Source organism: Watersipora subatra, chromosome 9 (assembly GCF_963576615.1).
Source record: "Watersipora subatra chromosome 9, tzWatSuba1.1, whole genome shotgun sequence".
Taxonomy (NCBI): Eukaryota; Metazoa; Bryozoa; class Gymnolaemata; order Cheilostomatida; family Watersiporidae; genus Watersipora; species Watersipora subatra.
In genome coordinates, this window is record NC_088716.1 from 50,624,765 (window position 1) to 50,633,829 (window position 9,065).

Genomic DNA, 9,065 nt, shown 5'->3' on the forward strand with positions numbered 1-9,065 from the left:
ACTGACCTTGTAATACAGTGTCGTACTTTGGCAACAGAAAATATATGTCTATGGAACTCTGTTAATCAATTGTTTTTTTCATGGATCACAATGTTCAGCATTTTACATTCTTATTTGTTACCTACGTTTTACAGGCTATGCCTGTGACCAAATAAGGGTATATATCTTACCTTGTGTTAAAAATGCTTCTAGTTTGAAGTTTTTTAAAATAGTATTCTTTCTACCAGGCTTTGCCCAATTGTAATTTTTTCTCTTTTGACTTGAAATTTAGAGGCTCTGCTTTGATTCTCTCGCACACATTGCGCGCGCGCACACACACACTTTCTCTTTGCTCTCTCCCCCTCTCTCTCCCTCTCTCTCTCCCTCTCTCTCCCTCTCTCTCCCTCTCTTTTCCTCTCTTTCCCTCTCTCTCCCTCCCTCCCTCTCTCTCCCTCTCTCTCCCTCTCTCTCTCCCTCGCTCTCCCTCTCTCCTACTCTCTCTCCTACTCTCTCTCTCCTTTTCTCTCCTACTCTTTCTCTATCTCTCTCTCTTCCTGTTTCACCAAAACACAGGTTCCCAAACCTTTTTTCGGTCTGTTATGTCTGATGTACTTTAACATTTATCTTCCATCCCACAATCTAGGTTTTGGATTTTAGGTTTTTTGGTCATAGAAAAGGCATGTCGCTGTTTTAAATGAACCAAATTCTTTCATTCACTTACTCTGCACCATTTAATGCCTTTACATGTATGTTGTATTTCATGATCTATGCCCATATCCTATTTTGTGGCTTGAGCTCATAGTAATTGTTATTTGTTGTCATTTTTGGTATTTCCAATAACGCTGTAAGCTTCGAAATGCAAAAAAATATCAAAGGTAAAGGTGGAGTGCATTGGGCTGTAGTCGCTAATCACCTACGTAATTTGTGGTGTGTTTCCTACTGGGTAAGACAATGATTAGTGGCACTGATGTACGTTAGCAAATGACATACTTCTTGTAAACAACATTTGGCATGTCAAAGTGATCACCTTGAAATTATGAACATGAAATATCATTAGAGACGTAAGGTAATAATTATGGTTAGGGAAAATAAATTGAACTAGAATAAATTGATACATTACTCCAAAAATTTATTATTATTCTGACATATTTTGTACAACAAACGTGCTACACGTAATTATTGAACAGCTATTGAACATCATACTCATCATTAAAGCTTGTGCAACTCAGGTATGAGGAGACAAAGCTTTGTGCGCCAAAAACATTTTCCACGCCAACGTGTCTGAAGATAGATCAATTTGCTTTCAAATATTCAGCTTTAATGTTGATCGGTGCCAATTCTGGCATCAAAGATGCCACCATTGATAAAAAACGTACTAAAGGTAGCCAATCAAAATTTAACAGCTGCAGTAATCTTTTGCCACATTTTTAAATTTCATAGTCTCTTTGTATAAAAATTCAGGATGATAAGTAAAGTTTGCTCATTAGAATAAAACTAATACGCTTAAGCCAATACTTTTTATAGAGAAAGTTAAAGTATGCCATGCATGAAACTTATACCTCAAGATACGATACGAGCTTGGAGCTCTTCAGGAGCATGCTTGTATGTCAACTATCTTATATCTCGTATCTCAAATCAATTTTTTATATATAAAATCACTAAATACAAATTAATCCATTCCTACCCTTTGAAAAACCACCTAACTACAGAATATCACAATGAAAAAACATGTTTTACTCGCTCTAAATTGCCACCTTCACTCACAAAGTGACAAATATATATATAGTAATTATGATCTGCCTTAGAATGTAACATTATGTACAATAGTGTATAGAATCCTCATCTTCAAAACAGACGGTAGCGGGTAACAGCAGTGTGAGAGAGACTTGATGGCAACACATTCGGTACGCCACACTTTTGTGATACAATGTGATATAACATAACCTTAAATTTAACTCAAATGAACTTAGCTTACTGTACATATACTTAAAATAAGTTTTCATTTTATGTTACATTAAGCTCAATTCTAATTCGATTTTCTTTTTCAGTTTTTTAGTTTTCTCCTTCTGCCTTGGCTTTTTTGCCTCACTTTTTGGCTCGCAAAAAGCGAGGCAAAAACTTACAAGGCTCAATGTAACGAGGCTTATGTTACATTTGTTGCCTTCACTTTCAACTTTTTAAGATTTTTTTCAATTTTTTTAAATTTTATTTAATTTTTTATTTCTTTTATAGACCCTTATTACAACTTTTTCAAGCTGAGCCAATAAGCCTGAGCGATGCTGTGCTTGTAAGCGGTCTTTCGCACACTCTACCCCTTAGCGGCCGCATCGAGATCTGTCTTGTACACTCGTATCTCAAATTTGTTTTGTATGTTAAGGAAAACATTTGCTCGAAATTGTCCTTATATTTCAATTTTCTCGTATGTTGCGACACTCATATGTCGAGGTATGACTGTACTAGTAGTGACTTCAACTGCATTGTTTCAGTTATCTGATTATCTTTGTGGATAGTCTTTTTTTACTAAATTAGCCTCAGCTCCATCTCTTTTCGTTTTTTATAGATGTATTTGAGTTAGAAGGATTAGTGATCAGCAGTGCATTGTTTAGGCCTTAGCTCATAAAAAAATGATAAGTTTACTATAGTTCAGAACTTAGTTGACCTTCACTTGGCAATGTTATGTTTTTTTGTATTTGAGTTTAAGGAACGACGTAGGATTACACTATGTGCATTTCATTAATTGATTAAAGTGCTTTCTTTTGTTCATAAGTACAATAGATTTACTCAGATTCATCATCACCTGCTAATTTCTTTTATCATAGCCTTAGAACAATCACTCAATTTAAATGCAAATCACTTTAAGCATTAGAAGAGGAGCTTAGGGTTCTTTGACTCTAAGCCTAAGTTGTGGTTTTTCATTTTTTAAATATATTGAGTAATGTACCACTAATGCATGTCTGTGAACCTATGAGCAGCTTCATTATGCAACATAAAAAAATTGTATCAAAATATATATATTATATATATTATATAAATAGCATATCATAAAAAAATACAAATCTGACGAGTATTAACCACAGTCAGCCTGAGCTAGAGCGATATTTATAAGAAGCCAAGTCATGCGGCAGCATTCATTAGAGCGCAAATGCTCACCACAGATGCATCCTTTGTCAATCTTAGAAAAATCGTATCTGATATGTCTCTCAGCAGACGTACATTACATTATCACATTACGCCTTCAATCTCTTGAGCAATAGTTGGCTTAACACTATATATAATTAAATACAATTTTATTTCCTTGTGTTCTGAAGAACTAAGACTTTTGTCTAAAAGCTGAGTCTACAGGATATATAGCTTTAAAAAGTTGATCATGAGTACCATAGAAGTTCGATTCATTAAAAGAACTACTCTTGAGATTATCACCATTGTTCTTTGTCTATTGCACAATCTTTACAGTGTGCAATCTGGTCATAAAGGATGCATTATCCGTGCACCCACCAGTGACTCTCACTTCCTGAGCAATTTGTATAGTATGGGTTAGAGGAGCCAGATATGGTGCACATCTTTTTACTACCTGCAAAGATGACAGAAAACAAGTTGTACTTTCACTCAATTCGTGTAGATCTAGTCATTCTTATTGTTGTTCTATTTAAAACTTTTGTAACTAGAAACGATACATGTATTCTTGCTGTTTATATAAATGGTTTTCTTTGTCAAATCAGTATTCTCACTAACCAGCAGAGCAAAAAATATCCTGTCAAAAATTTTTTGAATGTCTTTTGCACATTTTAATTGTCAATGTATGTACACTTTTCAAAACAGTTGCTCATTGTGGCTTTTGCTTAACATTTTTGTCAGAAAGTGTGTAACTCTTCATTGTTAAGAACAGAAATCACATGTTTAAACTGTGAATCATGGTGCGTAACAACAGTACTCGCAATGATTGGCAATGTGATGGTTTGAATAGTTCTACAAAAATGACAGGTAGCGGATAGCGATAGGTTTTTGTGGCTACATATAATTTCTTATTATGTTTGATATGTTTATAATCAGTTTTTTACATAAAAACATTTATTGCAAGCATTAATTATTATTGTCAAACTCTTTTGACCGTTAACAAAAGTAAACAAATCAGGTGTAACATATGGCTAGTGTTAACAGCTGGACAGTGTTAAGTTGTCCTTGAACTTTCTCAAATAATTTAATTATGATTTATATATAAATTATATGCATTTAATGAGAGTGACACTGTCTGCTAATGATGTAACAACCAAACAAGTATATCATTTCTTTGATGATAAAAAGTCAGATGAAAGAAACCTTGACGATTGAGACTTACCATGTGGGTTTTTAAGTTGTATGACTGCATTGGAGGATGAAGATGTGATTCTGTTGCAGGCATCAAAAGGGTCTACACTGATACATTCAAACACTCTTGAGTCATGTGTTGAGGTCGGGTTAGATTGCCAGTTCTAAAAGTGATGAATATCATTTATGTTAGAATACAATAGGAAACTTTATAGGATTCTGGGACAGCAAACGCTAGATGGTTGAATGACAGTTTCACACCGTTGTGTCTAATGCTAGCTAAACTAAATGGCTTTTTATTGAGTATTCTGTGTTTAATATGTTAAGCAATCACAAACATCTTGTCACTTAGAATTGAGACTAGAAAATGTTTCAAGCAGTTTGCAAAAGCAGGTGAAATTAAGATTAGCGCACTAAGGTAGGAAAAGGTCTGCTTTTAATGAATCTTAATAATTATAGTAATAAGAAAAATAATAGTAAGAATCACATATTATATGTGATTCTTGTTATTATTTTGGATTAATGTAGTTGTATTAATATTAGCTAAATAATCTTGTTCCAAAACTGTTGCAACTGTAGTGACAAATAAAACAACTAACCTATTATTTTCCTTTTATGTACACACAAATATTGTATAGGCAGTAAGAGAGAAACTTCAACAATGTGTCTTCAGATATTGTCAGTTTGAAAACAGATCCTAGCCTCCACACTATAGAGTTTCTAAGATGTTTGTTGTAATGTTTAAAAAAGAACTTATGATACTCTATGAATGCTCACCTTCATTTTGATGGCCGATCCTGTCAAAGGTTTGGAGACTTGCCTGTTAGCATTCCAACCAGTCATCATGACAAACACTCTGTGCCCGTATGTCCATACAGTAAAGCTGTACTTCCCTGTAATCAACACGTTTCAACTGTCATATGTTATTGTTTACTGCTAATTTTATTTTTGGGAAATAGATATTTTTCGTAAAGGCTTAGATGGTTATCATTGTGTGGAGACTATGACAAGGTTACGCAGAAGAATTGCAGATTAAACAAGCATTACTGTGTTTGCTCATTGTTAAAGTATTACTTTAAAACTATTTGATCGAACAGTCTACTAGCGTACCAAAGTACAGAGTTTGCATGTACAAATCAGGTAACTTTTTTTTAAGACAAAATTATGCCCTATAATTACTCTGTACAATATATATATCACAGTTTCACCGCATTTTTGATTTTAAAAACTATTTCCAGCATCATAAATATTGTTCTTGTTTTTTAACTGATTTCTTTTTAATATTGAAGTTATATTAAAATTAGTTTTTATTATAGACTAATTTTATATGTTGTTAAAAAACTAACATTTATCATAAAGGAGAAGTCAAGGAAGTAAAAATTTTCTTCTTTTACAGTGTTTTTATGGAATACCGAAGAACAAATGCTCGCGTTTTAACTTGCCAAAGAGCTAATGTTTATGGTTGTACTAAAGACTCTAAAGGAAGTACTAACGTACTTTTGGCAAAAACAGTACAAATATGTTTGTACTTTTTATAATCAATTTGTCTAAATAGACCAGTGCTAATAGAGTTACAACAAAATAGTTAAGGTGCTAATCTATTCAACAATTGCTTTTGGAATTCTATTTTCTTTTGCAAATTTATGTTCTTTTACTGGCATGATAGTTAAATGAAAAGTATGTGTCGAATCCTTGCAGGGGCTAAGTTATATTTGAGAAGATAGAAAAGCTAAAACGGTTGAATGAACTCTAAAACAGTTGAATAGACAATCGCATGTTCAGGATAATATTAAATGACAAGGTACTGTCACTAGATATATAGTTTTATGGCGAGAAGGAGCAATTGTGCAGTGCTTGTCACTTCACTCAATGACAAGAAAAACTGATCGCAAAACTAATTATTAAAAACAGAAGACTTAGCAATTCATAGATAGCATGTGTGTTCTTGAAACTACCTTGACAATGAGGGGCTAACATAGGTGTCCCATAAAACTCCTTTAGGATATGAGTTGAGCTATTTCAAGTAGGCAATTTATGTATGAACACCTCTAATAATATCGGAGCTATTAGTGTGTTACTAAAATATTCTGTGAGAATTTTAAGTTTTATGATTATTAACTTTCATCACTTATCCAAGTTTTTAGGCGTTTTTGTTCAGATGTTTATTAAATAATGACATTTTATTTCTAACCGAGTTTTGAGCAAATGCTTAGAAAGACAATTGATCCTCTTTTTAAAGTTTAAAACTAGGCAACGGCATTTAAACATCTTTAAAAGAAGGACACGATAAGTACAGATTGAAGATTTGAAGCCAACAAACACAAGTACAAGATAAAATGAGATACTCACAAGAATTGGTGTAGCCAGGATTGGTGATTTTTAGCCCATATGACTGCTGTTTGAGGTAGCTGCTGCTGTATTTATGATTTGCACCGATCTTCACTCCTGTTCCCACGCTGCCTCCACCCAGACTTATTGCAGAGCTAATACCTGTCATAACAATGCAAATATTAAGATTCTGTCAATCACATTGGGATAAACTCCTTACAGCCGCGGTAAAACCTTGCAACTTATCAAAGGCTGTCTTTGGCAGTATTCAGTATAATAAAAATAGTTCTGCCTTCTTTCTTGCGCTTTGATTGTTGCAAATGTTTATCGTTCACTCGTTGTGTTTAACAGCGCAAAACCAGTGGAGTTGTTTTCTATAGAGCATAGAATCTTTAGCACATAGACGGATGTTAGTCTGAAATACTTCTCAAGCGTCACTCCCTAGTCAAGTACTAAAAAAGAGTGCTGTACATAACTGAAGTATTACTTGGTTGTCAATAGTTATACGTTATGACATGCAAGCAAATGCCATGGCAACTCTTTTCCTTGTAAATATGTTAATTAAAGTTGAATCTATTTAAGACACTAGTATTTTATTTTCATATCATTGTTTTTACTTTAACAGAAACAGTAGCTAATACAAAGAACATGCCTTCAAAACTGTAACATTTTATACTACTATATTTGTGTGGCTAACATATTAATTGCATTCTGTGGTATTTTGTAGTAAAGTTAAGTATATAAAATGTGTTAGATTTTACAAGAATTATAGTAATAGTTATTTTGGATTAGATGTAAAACTGTTGCAATTCTGCACTTACATCTGCTATTGTGATGGTATAAAGCTGTAGCAATTATCACTTCAAAAAATCTGTAAAAATCCTACAGCTACACTTTCCTAGTTTCCTAAACATCACCAGCATCTGTGTTTGCAATTCCAGCAAAACGAGGCTGAACAAACCAAAAACAGATCTAATAATTCAAAAAATAATAAAATATTCGTTGAAATCTAGTTGGTATTGTAAACCTTGCCTTCACTTACCAATTCTTGCTAACGCGAAGAGAATCACAAAGGTAAATTTCATGACTGCCATCTGTATGCTCCTTTAGATCAGTGACAAGTGAGGAAAGATGCTCCAGACCGGCCTCATATACCCTGAAGCGGGTATCCCTACCAACGCATACATTACACGCTTCCTTGACAAAGGGCAATTAGCTTTCGCTTCTCATCAACTTGTATAGCGAGGTCGAACAGTAGCACTTCAACACAGCTTCCCTCTCCTTAATCTCTGTTCATGCGTCCCAATCGTATGTTTCGCAAGATACTATAATTTAGCACATTTGCATAATTTTGTAATTCTCTCAAACAATGCCTACATCGGATCTTTAATCGGATCACTACGGATCAATTGATGAAGAATTTTAGAGAACACTAGAAAGTAGACACTCATTTCTGCGCAGTTTAAACTACATGTTAAAAGCATAGTTTTTGTTTTATCGTGTCAGTTGAACTTGTTTTATAAGAAAAGTTACAATTAGGTGAGCTACCATGAGAAAAGTAAATATTAAGAAACTTTTGCTGGTAAGTAGGCAAGTAGCGGGCAAACTAAACACCAAGTGCTGTCTGTGCAACAACTAATAGGACAGTACACCTGCTGATTAGCTCAACCAGTAATGGTAGACAAGGTTTAGCCTGGTAATTATCCCCTAACGGTTGACAGATTGTTGTTATACATTTTGCCTTTGCTGGTGTTGGCTTGCTTCCAAGTTTCTGCCTATACTATTTGGTTGTAGTTTGCATAGGTTTATCTGTGAAGAATACGCTACTACACTGAAGCGTGATTTGAGTAACGATGTTGCTCGACTAGACATAGATCGCGAGAGCCTTCATGCTCCTTATATAAATGTTTAACATTCAACAGATGAGCCCACGAACTTATACTATGGAATGTCTGAATTTATGAGTCTGCGAATCTGAGAATCAGTCGATGTATGATTCGGTGAGCCAGTGCATCAGCCGGCTCACATGTTTGAAAGCCTATGAATAAGTAACTTGGTTTTGTAAATATAACAATAAATTTATAATTTAATTTAATTAATTATTAATTAATTAATTAATTTAATTTAATAATAAATTTATAAATATAACAATAAAATAACAAATATAAAACAGTTCATAACACAAATCTTCAAAAGTTTTAATTACCTACGAAAAAATATATCGTGTAATTGTTCCTTATTATTACAAGGATTCTGCGCAAAAAGGAACATAATGACCTTACAGGCATAATAATAAGGGTTTGAGTGAGTGTACAACTGCTGCTAATTGTCTACCATAGTAAATGATAACTGTAGCTATCATGCATGGTGTATTGCATGGGCTGACAACCTCACGAGTGAGTGATAAATAGATCTGTAATACTGATGACAAACTTTAGCAATAATTCTGCTTT

The 9,065-nt window shown here is 33.8% G+C and overlaps 1 protein-coding gene across 1 annotated transcript; it reads right to left on the bottom strand.

Annotated features, from left to right (window-relative positions):
* Positions 1-3,061: 3,061 nt before the first annotated feature.
* Positions 3,062-7,727, bottom strand: LOC137404673 (uncharacterized). The gene is made up of 5 exons (XM_068090901.1): positions 7,655-7,727; positions 6,634-6,774; positions 5,062-5,177; positions 4,316-4,448; positions 3,062-3,550 (listed from the first exon to the last, which is right to left on the bottom strand). The coding sequence occupies exons 1-5, from the start codon at positions 7,704-7,706 to the stop codon at positions 3,459-3,461; spliced, it is 534 nt and encodes a 177-aa protein (XP_067947002.1). The 5' UTR covers positions 7,707-7,727; the 3' UTR covers positions 3,062-3,458.
* Between the last annotated feature and the right edge of the window lie 1,338 nt (positions 7,728-9,065).

Coding starts and splice junctions, on each gene's coding strand:
- LOC137404673 (XM_068090901.1), bottom strand. CDS start 7,706: ATGGCAGTCATGAAATTTACCTTTGTGATTCTCTTCGCGTTAGCAAGA. Junction 5,178..6,633: donor TCCTGGCTACACCAATTCTT/GTGAGTATCTCA, acceptor TGTTGATTACAG/GGAAGTACAGCTTTACTGTA. Junction 3,551..4,315: donor ACAACTTAAAAACCCACATG/GTAAGTCTCAAT, acceptor TCATCTTTGCAG/GTAGTAAAAAGATGTGCACC.